The 21,519-nt window shown below is 44.3% G+C and overlaps 1 protein-coding gene across 1 annotated transcript in view; it reads left to right on the top strand.

The window, feature by feature from the left end:
• LOC147751542 (uncharacterized) overlaps positions 1 to 21,519 on the top strand; it is a 785,370-nt gene that overhangs the window by 550,482 nt on the left and 213,369 nt on the right. Inside the window, exon 6 of the mRNA XM_086938708.1 lies at positions 10,387 to 10,510. Within this exon, the coding sequence (XP_086794834.1) occupies positions 10,387 to 10,510 (124 nt within the window). The remainder of the gene's footprint in view (positions 1 to 10,386; positions 10,511 to 21,519) is intronic.

The raw sequence follows: 21,519 nt of genomic DNA, 5'->3' as shown, positions 1-21,519 counted from the left end.
CTTGAATGCTGATTTCTTGGTGGATAGGATCAGTTGGTGGTGTTTGCGGGTGGCATCCTTGAAGGTGGACAGGTTGTTAGTGGTTGGGTTTTTTCTCCAGGTTTTCTCGAGGGTACGACATAGCTTCTTGGATTTCTTAAGGTCATCGTTGAACCACGGGTCCTTTTTGCTACCTTGTTTGATTTGGTGGTTTTTCAAGGGTGCTAATTCATTAGCGCTGTGGGTGATCCATTGTGTGAGTTTGGTGGTAGCTTGGTTTGGGTCCGATGATATAGTGGGGGGGTTTTGGTTAAGCGAAGTGAAGAGTTGGTCGGTGGTGATTTTGTTCCAGTTTCTTCAGGGTATAGGTTGTGGTGGGATGTGGGTCGTGGTCTTTTTGTAGCTGAAGTGAACACAGCTGTGGTCCGTCCAATGGAGAGCTGTGGTGTGATCGAAGGAGATGTGTTTGCTGGAGGTAAAGATGGGGTCGAGCCTGTGTCCGGCAAGGTGTGTGGGGGTGTCAACAAGTTGTTTGAGTCCGAGATTAGCCAGGTTGTCCAGAAGGGTGGTGGTGTTGTTATCGTTATTCTTTTCCAGGTGGAAGTTGAGGTCTCCCAGTAGAATGTAGTTCTCGGAGGTGAGGGCATGTGGGCTGATGAAGTCAGTGATGTCTTCAATAAATTGTGTGCGGGATCCTGGTGGTCTGTAGATGAGGGTGCCTCTAAGTGTGGTACTGGGGCCGGTGTGGATCTGGAAGTGAAGGTTTTCGGCGGTCGCGAGGTTGTCGTTGGAGCTGGTCGGGATTCGGATGGTGTTCTTATGCACGATAGCGATGCCTCCTTCTGTTTGGATGGTGCGGTCTTTTCGGATGATCTTGTAATTGTCCGGGATGGCTATGGCGATGTCGGGTGCTGTTGAGGCGTTCATCCATGTTTCAGTAAGGAAGGCGACGTCCGGCGATGTAGTGTCGAGTAGATCCCAGAGTTCAGTGGCGTGTCTGTGCACCGAGCGGGTGTTCAGCAGGATGCACTTCAGATGGTTGGCGTTGGATCTGTGTTTAGAAGGAGTGGCTTTGGTGTGGGTTCTGATGCAGGTGTACTTGCAGTAGTGGCAAGCGAATGGTCCATGGGTGTTTCCTGGGGTAGCTGTGCAGCATTGTGCAGTGCGTCCGGGGTTGAGGGCAAGGAGGGAAGTGGCGTTGTACAATAAGCGGGAGGAGAGGGTTTTGCGGGGGGCCATCTGTTTTAAGATGAGTACAATGTCTAGAATGTTTAGAGGAGCTCAAACTACTTTTGTTTTTAGCATTTGGTTTGGTTTTACTGTACAAAAACATGGATTTAGACTATAACTTGCACCAAGTCGCCCTGCCAATAGCGGACATTGTACTGAACCTTTGAATATACACCACAAGAAAAGGTTACTGGTAATGTCCTATTGGTTTGGCTTGTAATCAGCACTACTGCTGTCAGGGCCTACTGTATACAACTCTATGTCATGCATGGTTGAACCTGTGTGTAGGCCAAGATATTTGCCATACCCTACACACAAACCATTAGCAGTGGGTACACTGTACATGACACATCCTGCAACCAACACCCTCCCTTAGTGTCCACACAACCTTTAGTCTTGTGCACTCAGCTGTGGACCCTAGGACTACCAGTTGGCTGTATCCTGAACCTAGTGCCCATTACTTATTGATTATTTGGGCAATGTGGAGTATTCATCTTTAAAAAAACATGTGTTTGCAATTCACAAACAGTTTGCAAGCCTGAAATGTGCAGTCAATAATTGTATGGGAGTCGTGTAGTTCAAAGACTGCTACAGAAAATGAACATGATCACAATCATTATTTCTTTTTTGACGCTTTGACGCGCTACTGATCAATCATGTTTTGAATGACTACTCATCACAATAATTATTGTTTTTGTAAATCACTTCTGATTGCAGCCATTTTCATTTTAGCCTGCTTCATTATGAGTTCTTCCTGGACTACATCCATTGTCCGTAAAGCTTGCATTGTAGTTTGTTTTTAAAGGAATTTCCACCCTTGTTAATTATGCCCTAATCACCCCCTACCATGGAATAGGTGTGTAACCTCCTTGAAGCCACACAGCTTCCTGTAATATTTTTCTCTGACATAGGGGTTCTGGAATAATTTATATTGTAAACTGCTGTTTCAAATAATGGCAGCCACAACTGGTAATTGATAACAGCCATTTACAATATGCTTGGCAAACGCTGTAGGTCTGGCTGGGCAGCACCGCTCTCGCCAGACGTAATATGATCAATCTAAAAAAGAGCTTGCAGAAGTTCAACAGAGAGGGGTTTTGGTTCTACCCACATGATGGTATCCAGAAGTGCACATTTAGATTGAGCAGAAGTTATATGCTTACACAGAAAAAAATACTAATGCTCCATGCAGCCTTGAATATTTTGTTTACTTATACAACTTTCTGCAGGAGTATGGTAGCTTGAGCTTGGACTTTCAGGGAAATGCACTTGATATGGTAATGCTGTTAAAGTGCCCTTAATAACTAGATAATTTGCAGTGTTTCTTCTTCTCTGGCAGTAGCACCGATGAGAATAGGTCTGCCATGAGGAATGTGTTTCACTTCCAGTAACCCCCCCTTCCATCATTAACTTTAGACATCAGGGTACAGATTTGTGTTTGAAAGCGGTTTGGTATGCCCAGAAGTACAAAGATCTACATGGATTGTCTGACTTTTCTGAATACTACTTAAAGAGGATCTTAGTCTCCACCCAAATGTTGATTCCCTTGAGTAGAGCATTTGAGTGAGTTGAATGTGTGTTATTCCAATAAAAAGACTGCTTGTATTGCATGTTTTGGCTAGAGGTAAAGCGTATATTTGGGATAGCAGGACTGAGCTGGTTAAGATGGAAAACGAATTATCATTGCTATGGGCTGGATCTGTTCATAATGAAATGTTATGATAAAGGCATTGACATATTTATTGGAAAAATCATATGAGAAGTCAATAGGCATTTAATTGTGGATTGTTATTACTGTACATTAAAGCTACAGGTAAGCATTTTATCACATGAAATCTCAGAGATTACTCTTCTGTAGTAAGCAATGGATTTGGTATTTTACCCTGAGAGACAAACTGTGGCTGCAGAAATTATGTTTTGTAAAAATCCTAGTTGGAGTGTTTTAGGGGAAATAGTGTTTTGTTTGTGTATATCTTTCTATTTTTAAGACTGTTTCTCCGATGGTTTCCTTGTGGAAAAGGTTAACCATCAATCTCTAGTGGGCAGATTTACCAGCCCCTTGAGACACGTTTGCATCATTTTTCCCATGTTAAAAATGATGCAAAAGTGGCACAAGGGGCTTGTAAATCTGCCCCTAGGTCAGCGTTGGGTATGGTGGCATGCTATGGGCCCGAATGGTGCACTGGGAAAAATCATGTCCAATGCCAGAGGCCGGTTTAGGTTTGCAAAACCAAACATCCGAGTGCAGTGGGAGACGGATATGGGACGAGAGGTCACTGACAAAGAATGGAAATATGTAATAGAGTACCCACGGAAAATACCTCGCAATGCTAAGTTCAAGTTTATTCAAGGCATGATACTACATAGAGCCTATTTGACACCGCACAGATTGCAGAGAATGTACCCGGCCACTGCCCATCACTGCCCCAGATGTAAAACACCAGCAGCAGATTTACTTCACATGCTATGGGCATGCCCCTGCCTTGCGTTTTTTTGTTGAGGGGTTAAGAGATCACTTGCGGGGACTACTCATCTCTCCGTAGGGGGTGCAGCACTGGAGTGCTTATTAGGCATCCGTAGATGTACAAAAACACAGAAGGTCCAGCTACGGTTTCTGGGCCTGTTACAATAAAGGGGGTACACCCAAAATAGTCACTGGGACCTGGGTGCATGGACAGTACTCTCCAACCCTTTCCTTCCGGGGCACTAATTTTGATGACGTTGAAATGCATTTTTTTGTGTATAACATATTTCGGTTGATACATTGTGATTACATAACAATGTCTCCTTACAAATTTGTTTTTCTATATGTCCTTAATTCATAGTAAAAAGTCCTTGTTTGTATATTATAACACTACGTTCTGGGAGCCCTCTCTCTACCATACAGTTTCTGGACCTGGCCCTCATAGTTGCTAAAAGGGCCATCACTTTGTGCTGGAAGTCAGCCAATGGCTCTTTGCTGCACATGTGGCACATTGAACTGTCCAGGTGGGCGGGGCGCAAAGTGCGGCACTGCATAGGGAGGAGGCCCGCGGCCTATGGAAGACACCAATATCCCTAGACTGGATCACAATGGTAGAAGCACATAAAAGTTCTGATCCCGAAGACACCCCGGACGTTCCGCACACATAACCATAGTACAGTGGAGCCTTCCCCTTTTTGTTAACTTTTTTTTTTTTTGTCATCTACTCAAGGCTGGTTAGAGGTGCAGCATTGTGACCAGTTAAAGTAACTCATAAAGTCAGTTCGGAGAGACATATATCAGTAGATTCATATGTTTGGTAGCCAGGGCCTGTGTGCGGGGGGTGGGAGTTGACAGGGTGGAGGGGGGATTTCATGGGTATCAATTAGACATAGATGTATGTGACATGATCGTTGCTATATCACAAGGGGAGGTGAGCTATGTGTGGCTTTCTCTTCCCTTTTCTTTTACCCCATTGACTCTGTTGTTGGACAAACTGCTTCTTACATGATGAATATGAAGGTGGGGCTTGTATATTGTTGTGTAATCCGCTCCAATGGTGTGCTTAATACGTGGTGGAAGAATAAAAAACCCAATAAAGTTTGTTTAAAAAAAATAGGTTTGCAAATACCAGGATGCCTTTTGGAAAAACAGCTTTCTTGTTCAACCATATCCTGAAATTTACTTCATAAACTGAATCTTCTGAAAAAGTTTATGTATCAAACAGTCAGATATAGATAAAAGTGAGTCCTCTAAGACTGCCTGGAAAAACATTATTTTTTTTAGAATTTTATAATTGTTTAAAATATATGTGTAAACTAATACATGAACATATTGGCACAGTTCTTGAATTCTACAGAACACATTTCTACAAATTGTAAATAAGCACACAGAAAAAAAATAAGTAGGCATTGCAATTTTTGCATCATTCTACTTAGCTATTTTTCTTACACTCACCCAAAATCATCCTATTTTAATTAACATGGACTAATCAGATTCTGGGCCCCCTTGGCAGCTCTTAATCAATGTGTAAAAATCTTCTAAAGATTGACCAAATATGATATATATTATTTGGAATAATGTGTGCACATTCATTACATTTCGCTCATATAATTAGCAAATCTACACTGGACTGATAACTCCACCTGCCACATGGGAGTACACTGCGGAAGTCATAAAACATTGGTAAACTTTCAGTGAACCTAAGTTTCACATTTGAGACTGACTACACCCGAGCATAACTAAAACCCACTTATCCCTTTCTAAGTCAGATTTCCTGGATCTGGATGTGCTGTTGGTGTAAGAAGTGTGTGTGGGGGCAGGGGGGAGCAGAGGAGCAGGGCCAGGCTGGCTGAAGCACACACATCTTGAGTAGTTGAGTGTGGTATTACGGATAAATGCAACGGTGAAATTCTGCTCAACACTGTGGTCCGATATCAGAGGGCAGTGGACTGCAGCAGAGTGGTGGCAGGCCATCTGCTGAACTTTTCCAAATAGTTCCCCATTGCAGCAAAGGGCTGCTAAACTGTCCCTTTAAAAAATAACAATGACAATGAGGAATGAGTAATGAGTAATGAGTTTCACACTTTAAAAAGACTATCAAAGTTCTGAGTATGAGACATTCACCCCTGCTGTTAGTCCTCTCAGCTTAAGGGTGGTCTTCCTCCAAACTTTTTACGAGATTTCTTATGGCGGTTGTCACGCCATAAAAATGCTGATGGTGAGCAATCTAAGGGGGCCTAACAGGGCCCCCTGTTGCCTCAGGGCCTGGGGATACAGGCAGAGGGACACATGGTGTTCCTAGATGTTTGCCATACGAAGCTTATGACTTTGCTATGTGAAGACAGGAAATTATTTTTTCTGGGCTTATTCAGGCGACTAGATAGTCAAAGCATGTCACATTACAGCGCTAGTAATCTGTGTTTTTAATGCTTTAATGCCACATGCAATCTTTATAAAAACAGTGTAGTCTCCCAACAATTTTTCAAATGCAGACAATCCATAGAACCGTAGGTGAGCACGACAAATATACTGCACATGGTTTGGGAAATAATTTGAATGAAAATATAGTAATTTACTGAAAAGAGATTTGCACATCCACCCCATCCATGTTATTGGCAACAAAATGTTATTAACGCTTGGCCCTCTTTAGGAGTCATTTCTACAGATGTGGTGCTCCTTCGTGTGACCAGCTACAGATGTTTCTACTCATTCATTACAAGTGAAAATATAGGGTGGCACTCGCTCTGACCTAATCATCACTTATATTTACTGATTGGGATACCATCTTTTTGTGGAATATGAGTACAGTTATTTGCTCAACTCTAGAACCCTTAACAAGATAAATATTAGCTCAAATTCACATATTACACTATCTAGTGCCAGCTCCCATATTATACTTTAGTTAACTTTTGTAGAAAGAATTGTGGCTAGAGCATTATAAGTAAGGTACACACTATACTATGGCCAGTAATCGTGATCAACAGATGCCGGCAGCTGCAATGTAAGCATTCACTGGATAAGGGGAATGATATGCTCTAGTAAGATTGTGATCACGTTTTTAGCAGATGTACAATTACAGCTTTGCTCTAATCATTCTCGTTCACTGTCAGTAGTGTTCCTGAGTTGGTGGCAGGGACATGCCTAGTTTATGCTTGATATGGAGGAACTCCCTTACATATATAGAAACTATAATGTGTATTTGTAAAGCGCTCTTTCTCCTGTGGGCATCTTGGCACTGAATTTCATGTTTATTCTTACCCAACTCAATGGTACTCATTTTATCGACTTCAGAAGGATGAAAGGCTCTGGACCCATCAAGATTTGAACCTGTGCCCATGAGGTCAAACACAGGCTCCTACAGTGGAATCATTAGTCCTTTAAGCACCCAGACCCGGCTTTCACAAACAGTTTGGTAGGCATTGCAAGTTCTGCTATCTGGAAAGTCACCATTAGCAGTCTGTTCAGAACAATGTATGCGGTTTTTAATCATGAATGCAATGGTGGTCTTACATAAGGTAGACCTTAGTTTTAGGCCAGAGTGATGCGATACTTTAGGGACCTGAAAACCTACAAGGGTCTAGTCATCGATTCTGGTGGAATTTAGGAGAGAAGGGGATTGCTGTGAAACAACCATAAATTGACTCAGGTGTGCCTATCCATCAGAGAAAGAGGTTGGAGTGAAAATGGGGGTCCAGCTAGTGACCCAATTATAATAAAAGGATGCATTACATTGTACTCCTTGTAAATACTTTTAGGGGATTTGGTGATAGTTTTCTAGTTTTAACTAATGGAGCAAACAAAGCTATTCTGATGAAAAAAAAGTCTTTTTATGGAGCGTGGTACCAGAATATCCTTGTCAGAATTACATCTTAAATATTAATATTGTGGCCTAAATATCATTTACAAATATATCTCCCAACTGGAGTTAATTTTAGAAAATCTACTACTACTGCGACACTATTGTGTAACCATTTTTAGAGCACAATATTTATGTTAGACAATATTCTGACATACCACCCTTTAAGTGCACTGGACAATTTGATTGTTCTATTCTCATAAGCAATTTGTAACTTTCATTTTAGGTCTCAGTTAGAGAAAGTTTTACTGAGGAAGACCTATTGTTTCCAATAGATAATATATATCTAGAGTGGTCTTAGGGTTAGTCTATCGTTCATGATTGGATGGTGCTGTTGTTTACCCTTTAAGGGGCCGTTTACGATCTCGTTAGGAAGGCCTCCAGATGGGTTCTGGAATGAGCAAATCCAATTCGGAGCCTATGTTTCTGTCCAAATCTTCCCCTAATACGAATGACCAAGTACGATGTGAAGATCTCGTCCGTGTCAACCAAATGGTTTCCGAACCTGATCCTGTCAGTCCAACTCATTCGCAGCCGAATCGTGCCGCGCAATGGAGCTGGCTTCTGATCTAGTGAGTACGCTGCATGATTCGGAAAGCCGTATCGACTCGTCTCAGTGACACAAAACAGCACTGGCAATCAGACTTTGGGGCTGTAGCAGGCCCCCCTTCACCCGGGGCCCTCCAAATCGGTCTCGTGGGGGTACCCATGGGTCCCCATTTTCCATGCATGCACAGTGTGGCGGGCACACCAGGTGTACGCTTTTCCTTACCCACCCCTTTTTGCTATTTGAGACTGTGTACGTGTTCGGTATACAGGCTCTCATAGAGTTAAAGGAGAGACCGAACGAACCAAGTCTGTCACCATACGGGTGCATCGGAATCGGTCGCTCGGACTCACGGAGCACAATTTGCTAGGAAAGCCCTCCCGATCTGAGTTGTACGGGGGGCTTTCCTAGTGAGATTGTAATCACCTCCTATTTCTGCTCTTGATTCATTGCTTTTCTGCATAATATTGCGTACGTCCTACTCAAGAGCATCCCAGTTTTTCAGCATTACAATTGGATATTTTTGTTTCTTTCCTGTGCTAACTTGAATGGAATTTATCATACAGCACTCCACGAAAGCGTATGTGTTTACTTACTGTCTCCCATAATTGTACCACTGCCCCATATGCTCGCTCCTTCCTTCCATTCTACTCCCTGCACCCTTACACAATTTGTCATGCTCCCAGCACTACAAGTTTATTTATTTAGCTTTTAAAGAGGCTAATAACTGCTTCTGGGCCATTTGCTTCCTTTTTCATTTGTGCACTTTGTTTTCACTTTATTTTAACTCTTAATTTACCTATATACCATTTCCCGCTGCCATGATATGATATGTTATGTTAAGTGATTTTGTATAGCGCATAGCTACCCCAGCAACGGGGCGTCCCAGCGCTCGCGGACATGCGTGATATGGTGGGCACGTATAGAGAGAGTAGAGAGGTGGAGGGTAACCGCTGCTAGGGCTGATTAGATGGAAGAAAATAACCAGGTTTTGATTAATTTGCGGAAAAGCTGATGATTCGTAGTAGACCGTGCCTGTAATGGAATAGAATTCCAGAGTAATGGAGCCTTGTGCTTGAATGAGGACATCATAGAACATCAAAGTATAATAGCAAAATGATCACCATGCGTCAAGTATTTTGGACACACATGCAACATGTCATGACACAGTTGTGTACATGCGTCATAATACAATGAATTTCCAGTTTATCTGTATAATGAAGCATAATTCTGCCTATATAATATCATCAACTGATCTTCCGTACACATGTACGGGCCACAGGTCACTGCCTGTGGGTCGGCTGCACCCTTTGCGGGTCTGTCTGGGACACTGGTTTCCCTGTGTGCGCGTCTGTTCGGCGATGCGTATGCTGTGGGACTGGATTACTATCAACTTACCTTTCTGTCAGGGATGCAGGGATGCCATCCCTTCTCTTGTAAAATAGCACTGATATACCATACCATGATATCTTGTGTACTGCATCTCGAGGCCAGAATCACCTTAATCTCCCCCAGGCTGTTCTTCATGTGCAATGGTTAAATTGCAGTTCAACTTGAATAACCAGATAAACAGCTGCTAAGCCATGCAATAGGTAAGCTAGGGAAATGTTTACACCCATGGATACCTTAATGCAGTTGTAGTTGTTGCTTGCAACTTTAACAGCATCTGACCTTGAGCCATAATCTGTGTCAGTGGTTATACACCATGCCACAGTATGTTACAGAGTAATTCGAAATGGAAAAAGAAATACAGAAATGTAATGGGGATCCAGCAAGTGTTGTATACTGGCTTGATGATAGCACTGCTCCATGTGAGCTGTGAGTATAAACAAACGAGGTAGTTAACTTAATTACATATATTCCATAACTATAATTGCTGAAGTTTATGAAAAGAGGTTCGTTTTAAAAATGAAAAAACAAATAAAACTCAAATGATAGTGATCAAATCTTATTCGTGGCACTGATATTTTGAGTGGCACTTGATGGATTTGACTTTGTAATGTGCAGGGGGAAATGGGCACCGAACTATAATTGAAACATAAGTGGAGTCTGTAAGTCTAATTACGAACATTAGACAACAAGGAATGTGCAAATAGGACCACGCAAGTGTTTTTAAGACTTTATTTATGGATTGACCATGATAAGTGGGGAAGGTTTTTTAGGTATATTCATTTTGATTGCAAATATTTATAGGTACAGATAAAAACATGTTCTATTATTGTTGTGTAAGATACACACTGATGTCATAACGTTTGGCGGATGTATTTATTAAGAACCATCACTCCTCAAAGTGTAATATTTGTATTTCAGATCTAGAAATGAGCGGGGTGACTTTGGAGCACCCCAAGCATCAAGAGGAAAGCCATCCAGCAAACGGCACAAGACAAGCCAGGCAGCCCAAGAGGATTTGGAATGGCAGAGAGCTAAAGAAAAGGTAATGTCGCGATTAATTACCAGTAATCTTCATTACTCACATCCTGACCTTCCTCGCGTGTTACGGCTGTGACTGGGAAGTCTGGTGTGGTGGTACCAGATCTTAGAATAAGCGGTAGGAGAATGAGCAGCCATAGATGGTTAGGCTTCATTGTACCTTCAATCATCAGAGCAGGGTCTGAGGCATTTTGTTTTTTCTGGAAGCTCGGCAAGATTGCCATTACAAATGACATTACCCAATTGTTTGTAACTGTATTTACTTTATAACAGCAGTCGCCATAGCTCATTCTTGGAATAGACAGATGTCAACCAAGATGTCTTCAGAGTAGTCATGCAAACAAATGTTCCCAATGTGGACCTTATGAAGATTGCAGTTACTGTGGCAGCTGCAGATCTCCGGATGGATGGCGAGTTAAGTTGTATCAGTAGTTGGAATTCAAAGCAATGTAGGCGTGATCTAAGATTATAGTCTCCATTTGAGGATAGTCCATTCAACTTTAAATGTTTGGGGGTTTTGGGATGTTTGCGTGATGCTATTGATGTGAAGTGGCAATGCTGTTGGGACCAAACACCTTTGCATTGCAGATGTTTGTGGGGCATGATGCGCCTTTGAAAAATGGGCCTTCAAAAAGAGTATGCCTCCTTAAGGTCGGTCAACATCAATACACTTACAAGGAGCTCTATCCTAAGGTCCAACTAGTGGACAAGTAGAAGCCTCCTTAGAAAGTTTCTTATCTTGAATGGTTTACAGTAGTGTCTGTTTATAACACTTACAACCCTTAGCCATGAAACGTAAATATATGCAAGTTTTTTTTATATAAAGACAGCATAGTTTAGATAAGATGAACACCCATGGATAAAAATTAAACATATTTAAATGTATATTTTTAATTCTTTACCCACTTACAACTACTTAGAGATCAGGAATGAAAATGCATTTTTGGTCATCATACAATATGTATTTCCAACTTCCTAAAAGATGGAGTAAAACATGCTCACTTAGAATCCTATCTGGAGCGCAGGATACCCTCGAGCAAAGTGGTGAAAAGGTCGCAAGAGGTGAAAATATGTGAAGTTTGAGTCTAAAGAGAGCAATGCCCACAAACAAATATGAATGCACAGAGAAGCATTTTTCATTACTCAATGTCTCGCTTAAAGTTTAACCTCTCTTCCAGTCCTCCAGTTGCACATTGTGACAATGGGACCTTTTCACTAATATATCCCGATATATCAACTTTATCTTCTCTCTGGGCACCTAGAGACACTGTCGCTTCTGGAAACAACATGCGTCTACCTACAAAACCCACCCATGCAAGAGACACGTGGATAGATATTGTTCTCTCTAGAGAGGGGTCCTAAAGTTATGTTTTTTTCTTTTTACTGAAATAATCCCATCTAGATCTATTTCTGTTGCCACATGTGATATCTTATGCTACATGCTTAGCAATATTCTCATTGAGGTGCTGGTAAAGTACCCCTTGCCCACTGCTCCTTCTACGGCATTGAACACCAAATGATTCTAAACATAGTTCCCTAAGTAAAAGCAACTTGGTGACAGCCTAGACTTGCCTCGGATAAATCCCGAAGCCAAGCTCAACTGAACGTTTAGAAAACATGTCACACACTTGTAAGTGACATTCAGATTGATGCCAAAACCGCTTTGTTGATGCAAATCACAACTGCCACTAAACAAACATTGTAATTTATTCAGAAATTCCCAAAGTACCCAACGAATCCTCAAATTCAATTACATCTAAACATATGTCTTTCCTAACAATAGCCTCAGATTTCAACAATATATTCACCGACAAATCCAAGCTCTAAAAAATGCATATTTGCCAAGCTCTCCAATCACTTACACACATTTAAAGAAGCTCATTCCCACCAGTCTAATGCTTATTCCTATGAACAAAACGAGTCCTTATGCACTCATGGCTCAAGCCTTAAGCACTGCATTCATGTCTGCCTGTCAAGAATACACCAGTATCCTCACCCACATGCCCAGTCACTCAAATATTTTAAGCATCATGCCTTGGCCTTTGCTTACAAAAGGATGTTCTCAGAAAAACCTTGTTCTCTGAATTTCTTGAGTGCATTAGTGCATTCCTACATTCAATCTCATACACTTTGACCCTACTACAGTTTCTCTTGTTCTCAAATGTGGTTCAAAGGTATCTGGCTGACAGCGCCAGTCTCTCAGAGGTGAGAGGATATCACCTGGGGTCTGTATCACTTGCTGGAGAAGCAATATTCGTGTCCTGATGCACCTACTTGCTTAGGAAAGGGAAGGTGCCTACCAACACTCCAGGAGAATTGTCGGTCAAAGAGTAGCGAAATTCAACTTGTTCACGGTATCTGTAGGGACCCCAGAAGAGAAGACAAAGTAGAGAGATATGCTGGATCCTAGTGACAGGAGGCTCATAGCTTGTCTCCTTTATGGCTTCTGGTAGGCATGGCTGGACTGGCCAGCAGGGCAAGCGGACTATCCCCCGGAAGGCTGGATTCACAGGAGACTGGTTTTGGCACTTGGAGGCTGGTTTCAGCGTTCAGTGTGGGTGGTGCATGGTATGCGATACCGACAACAACTTGAAAGGGATGCTCTCGTTTTAGTGCACATCAGCATGTCTGCACAGGGGGGCTCATTTATAATTTTTGCCAGCGCAGTTTTGAGTTCCCATTCTGGCCCAGCTGGTAGAAGCCAGAAGTCTGTGACTATGGCCATTCTTAATTGCACAGCAATCTTCTGAGTACTCTACGGAGCACCAATTCTTTGGCCTCAAAGAACCTGGAATAGTAACAGGTTGTGTCCCGCATTTATATATCAAAATCAGGCAGGAGTTGCGTATCCACTGTGTGATGCTGTACAACAAGTTCATGGTGGTTCTCTTTTCAAGTGTGCTTTTCAGGCAGTTCTCCAGACACAACCTTTGCATTCAGTAATGATTCTCACTTCAGGGTAGTCTCCAACCTGAAACATTCAAAACAGAGGCACAAAGAGGTGAGCTTTCTGTCATTCCCTGTCATCAACCAAACCGAAAGAGTAATCAGAGGAAAATGTAAGATCATATCTCTTCTAAGGGTTCCCTCTACTTGCACAGTCAGCAGTCCCACTTCTCATTCCTACATCATTTCAGGCAACAGTGCTAAGCCCCTTCCTGCACAAAAACAGTCCTGCCTTCAACACAGTCACCCTGGGACCATGGTTCAAGGGGTCCTAAATTGGCGCTAAGCTGCCAAAAGGGTGCCAGTGAAAGGGAAAAGTACAGGAATGCACTGTATTTTATAAATATTGCACATTCCTGCCGTTTCCCTGTGACATACTTGCTGTGCTGTGCCACAAAATACATAAATATGTCCCTTGTTTGTTTGACTAATGATATTATGTCACTGAACCTGTCTCATTTATTAAGACAGTAGTGATAGGGCAGCCACTCCTTTTGATAGTCCTGTTTCAAGCAGAGCATTCTGAGGGCTTTTCCCCCCATTAATAGCATCTCTAATTCTCTCTATTTTCTTGTAGTTCTTTACATATTTTCCAAGAGCAGGACTGTTCATATTGTAATTTCAATGGTTTAAAATATGTTTCCAATGCATTTTTTTCTTAACTTTGATTTACTCTAAAAAAGGTGTTGGTATGTTGTTGGAGGTCACCTCTGATGAGAGATTGAGAGGCATCCCATAATAATGATCAGGAGATATCACAAATAACAATCCCTTGGAAATAATTTTCCACTGCCTCTCTAATCAAGCCCCTCAGTACTGGAACACAAAATGGTATGACATTCATTCACCACTATCTGATAGGTGGGTTCCACTCATAGAAGAGTCATAAGACTGCAGCATTGGGCCATTATCTGACTGACCTCTGTAATAGAAACCAACCAATCCTTGAGAAAGACCTCTTAGCATTAGAATAGATTCACTGTTTTTCCATTGTAAAATCTAAACATATCAATGTAACCCAGGTCTCCACTCCCTGTCATCTACAGTGAGCGGTGTGGGAGGCGGGCAGTGGGGGAGAGGGTAAGGCTGAATGCATATGACTGAAATACTGTAGAGAATGGTTGCAATGCTACCTTCATGTCAACTCCCACCTGTAAGTCTCCCCTTGTAAAATGTGCAACCAAAGGAAACAATTTAGCAAATAATCTTTCCTACTTTATTTCTATCTGTGTCTGGAGAATATGGTCACTAATCTCTCACCCAGTCAACCCCTCAGATCTAGAATATTTATGTCTTTATGTCGGAGAGCACCATCTAATCAGAAACTAATTCTCTAACAAAAATGATTGCCATGCCTATATCTTTATTAGAAGCTGAAGAGTGGTATTGGAGTGGATAGAGAGGCAACTTCAGCCTAGAACAATCTATTTTGCAAAAATGAATTCTAACAGTATTGCCATTTCAACACGGCTCTCCTTTTCCTATATATTAGTCTGTGAACATTAAGAGTATGTTATTCAGAGCAATTGTTAGAATTGGGGGTCTCTGGTTGGCACAAGTATTCTCTTGTGACAAGCAGGGACCCTCTCCTCTAAGTCAGGGCACAGGATTCCCCTCAAGAATTAACCCCTACTTACCCTCTAGTTAATCTGGCGCAAGCAGTCAAGGCTAATCTCTAGAGTAGATGTAGTTAAACATTTGCAGTATCACACACAATAACCACCAACCCACCACACAATGACACCAGACTGTATTTTGTGTAAAAATATATCTCCTTTATGTATATTTTAAGCAGGCTTGTAAATACAATCTTTGCACTTCAAAAATGATCCCAGTTACTTGTTAGGATGCCACAATTCTTCTTAGCAATGTTCAACTTTAAACAGTGTCGAAATGCGCCTCAAAGCACTTCACTGGGCCTCAGGCACTGTTTATTCTTTCGGTGGGTAACAAAAGGCTCCAAACACGCACTCCCTAGCTTGCAGGCAAGACCTAAGGCTGGGACTCGCTGTCCATGAGGCCTGAACACCTCTGTGAGCCTCGTACGCCGATCGGGGGATGAACCTACAGAGTCTCACACATCCCGCTTGAGAAGCGTACTCCGTAGCAAGGGTACGATTCGAAGCGAGTGTATGAGTCATACCAGGCAGGTGTGGCTCGTAGGGCGGTGCGCTTACAATGCCCGTGCCGCCTGGCGTACGCTCAGTGACCCAGGGCGCAAGCGAGGCAGAGAGTCTGTGCGAGTCATGAAGGGGGTGAGACTCGCACAGCGCACACTTCAGGCCTTCAGGGGGCACAAAGGGCGGTGCGAGCCGTATGCTTAGCGGGGACTCGCACCGTGGTGGCATACAGTACCTTTTTGGAGTCTCTTGAGGGGGTCTGGGGCAGACGATGCAGGGGTCGGCTCGAGGTCCCGCGTCGCGGTGTCTTCCTCCGGGGTTGCGAGCTATGGCTCGAGGCGGTTCAGGAGGTTGTGATCATAGAAAGAGGGGGCATGACCCCAGGCAGCAGTGTGAGGCGCGAACAAAGCCTCTCTGAATACAGGGTGTACTCCTTCTCTCCCCGCGGCGCTGCTGCTCACAAACGGCGGGCGGCTGGGGCTTCAGGGCAACTTCTCCTTTGGAGCAGGCAGGCACAAGGCAAGGTCCCTTCTTGCGGTGCAGACCGCAGTTAGGCAGGCGACAGGCACGGTGCTTGGGCCAGCGAGGCTGGTCTTTGCGATGTCAGCTGCGGCCTGCCAGATAGCAGTTGCGTTGCTCGGCGGGACGGGGGTGCCCAGGGCCTTTCAGAGAGTGCAGTGATTCCCTCACGGCACACTCAGCTTTTCTTCAGTAGGATTACAGGGCAGATGCAAGGCTCACAGCAGCTTCTCTTTCCAGGGTGGGCAGCGCCCACTGTTCCTGGGGCACAGTTCAGGGGGCAAGTTCACCAGAAAGCCCTTGGAGATTGTCAAATGCACAAGTAGATTTAAAAAGTCTTTTTCTCCTTCTCTCCTTCTTGCAGCAAGGCACCCACCACAGGCCAGTCTCTCATGATTAGAGACAGTAGTCCTCCATGCAGCTTTCCCAGGTCCTTCTCTTCTGGCAGAGCTTCTTCTTGGCGTTAACAGGATCTGATTTGTTAGGAGCAGGGCTCCTACTTTTATACCAAGTTTCTTTTGTTCTTTAAGGCCTGGGGGGCCTCTGCATAGTTCACTTCAGCTCTGAGGCACTTTGTTTTGCCAAAACATGTTTCTGCTTTCAGTGTGTGGGGCTGGGCAGCAGACGCTCCGCAGGAGGTGGAGCCAGCATTGTGAGGACAAGTATAGTCAGAAGCACCTTGTTGACAGTCTTCCCTCTTCCTGGTCCAGGTGTCGGGCAGAGTCATCAGTCGCTGCCCAGGGGGCGGAGCCAGCATTGTGGTGGCAGAGCACAGCCCTATTCAGAGTCAAGGGGCACTCCCACCACCTACTCTGGTGTAATCCCCCTATTCACCACCTGTCATCCCCAGCCCTTTCACTCACACAACCCAGACAGCAGATACACATCCTGGCAGAGGCGGGCTGCAATGGTTAGGCAAGCAAATGCTAACGTTCTAAAAGTAGCATTTGCAAACACAGGATATTAAAATTAACTTTACTAAAAGAAGTATTTTATTATTCTGAGTTCAGGCATACTAAACTTTATTTTCTACCATGTTCCCTGAGCCTGCTGGGATTATAGAGTGTAATAATTCCAGAAGCCCATTCTGGCCTATGAGAACAGGTAGCCTTACAATAGGGAACAACGAATTTCCCTGTAATTCACTATTAGGACATGCCACACACATCAGGGCTTGTCCTACCTTATGCTTACAATGCACCCTGCACCTGGGCCTACCATAGGGGTGACTAATATGAAGTTAAGGGAAGGTTTGTGGACTGGCAAGTAGGTGCAGTTGCGCAGTAAGCATGACAGTACCAGACTGCACTCAGGTTCTGCAGTGTCAAACCCTAGACACATTTTAAAAGGCTGCTTCTGTGGGTGGTGCAACCAGCGCTGCAGGCCCACTAGCAGGATTGGTATTTACAAGCCCTGGCACTCCTGGTGCACTTTACTAGGGACTGACAGTAAATCCAATGAGCCAATCATGGAGATCAATTACAGGTACACTTTATATTGGGAGCACTTGCACTGCGGCACGGATTGGCCGTGGCGCAGGCCCTGAGCAGCTAACACCAGCAAAACATCTGAGGCACATCAGCAAAAAGTGGAAGGGAGACTCACACCAAGGTGCCAGGTCTAACAGCCATCAAGCAAAGTATAAAGTCTTATAATACTCCATTACCTTGAGTAACAAAAGTATCCATGACAGAGGCAGATCAGAAGATTGATCCCAATGCTGTATCATTTATTGGGTAAAGGAGCCATGCAGTATTGAACCATATTATTATTAATGATTTTTTTTAAAACTCTTTTTATTATGAAATAAACAGACAAAAGAAAAATAAGGTCTCAGGTGAATGCAATCAATGTACAACATTTCGGTTCATTAGGCACTGTACAGGATCAAGTAGTTAATAAAAGGAAAACATCGGGATCATGGGGATTCCTGTGTTGCAATATCCAGATCTCCTCCTGGGGATTCACAAAGCCTCCACGATATTGGTTCCAAGCCCCCCACACCTTCCCCCACTTCAGGGGGCAGCCCATGGCAACATAGACAGCACGTTCTCTCATCATACACCAATCGAGGTCCTCCTCCCATTTATGCACCTGAGGTGGTTGGCGGGCGCCCCACAACTGCGCAATGTTCCAGTGGCCACTATGCATGCCAACGTCACCCATTGCTTCTGGTAATCATTGAGATCCGTTGGTTCCCATACATTCAAGAGGCATCTACGGACTTCCATACGTACTTCCAACCCCAGCACAGCTCTCAACTCCTCGTGAACCTTCTCCCAGTAAGTTTGTACGGAGGTGCAGTGCCAAAGAATATGCATCAATGTACCCACTTCTCCACATTCTCTCCTGCATGCTGCGCTGCACGCTCTGCCCATTCGCACGAGCCGTGGCCCGGTAACATAAACTTTGTGGAGCACTTTCAGTTGGACCAGGCGAAGCCTCATCTGAACAGCGACTACCTTGGGGGAGGATAGCGCCTCCGTCCAGTCCTCGTCATCCATTTCAAGTCCATCCGCACACCATTGCGATCTAAGCCTATCCAATGGGTCTTCTGCATTGTTAATTAATTTCCGATATATCAGGGAGATAGTCTTGTCTGGGATATGACCATCAAGGACCCGGTCCTCCAGAGCAGACGCCTCGTGGAGTTCCGTGCCCTCAGGAATATGGGCTAACAACGAGTGCCTTACCTGCAAATATTGAAAGTATTTGTTCTGGTGGAGACTGTATTGGTTTGCAAGTGAGTCAAACGTATGTATCGAATTTTTCCCCCACACATCCTTAATCTGAGTTATTCCGATGAGGTCCCATTTATCAAACCCTTTGGATTTCCAGAAGCTACCCAGTTTTTCAGAATTAAGCAATGGATTGGCCAATGTAAGTCTGCCCTCCCAGCCCAAACTTTTGGTGGCAGTGTGCCACACCCGTACGGAGTATGCCGTTAGGCCCGTAAGGGGAAACCTACCCGGTCTAGAATACAACGCTCTATCTATCCTGCCACCCGGGGCCTGACCTCTATCCATAGCATAGCCTGGATCTCCGGGGACTTCATACACAACGTGGTTCAAAGCAGCCAAATGTGATGCCCAGTAATACCTCCGCAAGTCAGGCAGCCCTATACCACCGTCAAACCAGGAGCGCGTCAATTTGTTAAAAGCTATACGAGCACCACCATCCCACAAGAGCCACCGCTGAAGGGCCTCTATCTCTCTGAAATAGGCCGCTGGTACGTGGTACATTGCATTCTGTAAGGCATATAAAAAACATGGCAGTGCCATCATTTTAAAGAGGGTTGCTCTGTCAAGCAAAGACAGTGGGAGAGTCTGCCAGCGCTCCACATCCCCCCGGCATCGAGTCATAGGAGATAAAAGATTATTATCATAAAGCCATTTCGGATCGAGCGAAACATAAATTCCCAAGTATTTAAAACGGTCCTTCTCTATACGGATGGGGCATGTATGTGGGACCTCCGGGGGATCTCCGGCAAGAACATAAAGTACTGATTTGTTCCAATTTATAGCTAGACCGGAGTATCTCCCGAATATAGTAAGCACATCTAAAAAATTTCGGAAGGAGGTATTAGGTTTGGTAAGATAGAGCAGAACATCGTCTGCATATAACGATATTTTGTCCTCCCATTCCGGCATCCAGCGCAATCCATGTATAGTGATGTCCCAGCGGACCCACGCCACTAACGGTTCCATTACCAAAGCGAAGAGCAGCAGCGACAGAGGGCACCCTTGCCTGGTACCTCTTCCAAGGGAGACGTCCCGGGATTTGCAGTTGTTGACCACTACCCTCGCCAGCGGCTTAGTATACAGTAAGCGCACCCAGTTAACAAACTCTTCACCAAAACCTAGCTTGGTCAAAACTGCAAATAAATACGGCCATTCCACTCTATTGAATGCCATATTGGCATCCAAGGACACCCGAACCGCCGGTTCCCCTAGCTTAGAAGCCCCTCCAAGTACTCCATGCAGCTGACGCAGATTCAAAGCTGTGCTGCACTGCGGCATAAAACCGGATTGATCCGGATGGATCAAGGTTGTTATAACCTTCACTAATCTGGTGGCAAGGAGCTTGGCCAGGACCTTGGGCTCTACATTGAGGAGCGATATGGGCCTGTAAGAGGAGCAACACGACTTAGGTTTAGCTTGTTTATGAATAACAGCTATATTGGCCACTCTCTGATCATATGGGAGCTCTCCTTTCTCTCGACTCTCGAGAAACATGGCGCGGAGATACGGTGCTACTCTATTGGCATTCAACTTATACAGCTCGATAGGTATTCCGTTCGGACCTGAGGCCTTGCCGGAGTAACTTGCCGTATAGCCTGGGCGACCTCATCATCGGTAATAGCAGAATCAAGAAAGCTCTTATCCTCGTCAGAAAGGCTTGGCATGACAATATCTTTAATCATATCTCTATTGTCTTGTTCCGTGAAATCATTCCCTGCCTCATAAATCCCCCAATAATACTCTCCAAATTCGTCTGCTACCGCCTGTGGCTCTTTAATCAAACCTCGCTCTTGACTATCCAATTCTGGAACTAATCTAGACGCTGGAACTGGATGTGAAACCCGCATGCACCACCATTTTGTATCCCCCATCTGTGTAAAGCCATGCATTTGTTACCAATTAGGTGGGTTTCCTGTAACAATACTACATCCGGGGAGTGTCTCCTAATGAGTTGACTAACCATCCCCCTCTTGATCTTATCTCCTAAACCATTCACGTTCCAGCTCAGCACATTTATCCCCGATCCTTTTTTTTCACGTGCCTTCGAACCCATACGTGAGAAAGATCAAAACTGGATAGTCACCTGAGTCAAAAAAATTCACAGACATACACAACTCAAATCAAAACAAAAAACGCAATCTCTCTAACAAGCATATATCCCCTCACCCCCTTCACACCTCCCCCTCCCTGCACCCCTGCATAAGGACAGTGCCCAACCCCAACTCGCAGTGTGCCCGTAGCCCTACCCCAACAAGTTAACTAAAGATAGTACGAGGGGGAACTCAGACCCCGGCCCCTTCACCCCCCTCCAAATTAGACCACCCAATTCACAGTCATGTATATGTTCCATTTGAAAACCCCTCTCCATCTGCGACATTTGTGGATCAGTTAAATCCAGTCTCACTGTTACTCTGCGGCCTCCTCCTGTCTTTCCTCAGATTGAGGCCGTGTGGTGCTGTCCAACCAGTCCGATGCCACCTCCGGATGATCAAAAAACCATGCCCTCCCATCCACCTCCACCCGAAGCTTCGCTGGAAAAAGCATTGAGTAGTGCAGTCCCTTTTCCCTCAGTCTCCTTTTATCAGGAAGAAAGCTCTGTCTTTGCCGTTGTACCACCTGGGTGAAGTTTGCAAAGAAGGACAAAGTTGTGTTCTCAAAGCGAAGCGGGTCTGCTGAGCGTGCCGCCT

Source organism: Lissotriton vulgaris, chromosome 1_1 (genome assembly GCF_964263255.1).
Source record: "Lissotriton vulgaris chromosome 1_1, aLisVul1.2, whole genome shotgun sequence".
NCBI lineage: Eukaryota > Metazoa > Chordata > Amphibia > Caudata > Salamandridae > Lissotriton > Lissotriton vulgaris.
This window is presented reverse-complemented; position numbering and strand designations above follow the sequence as displayed.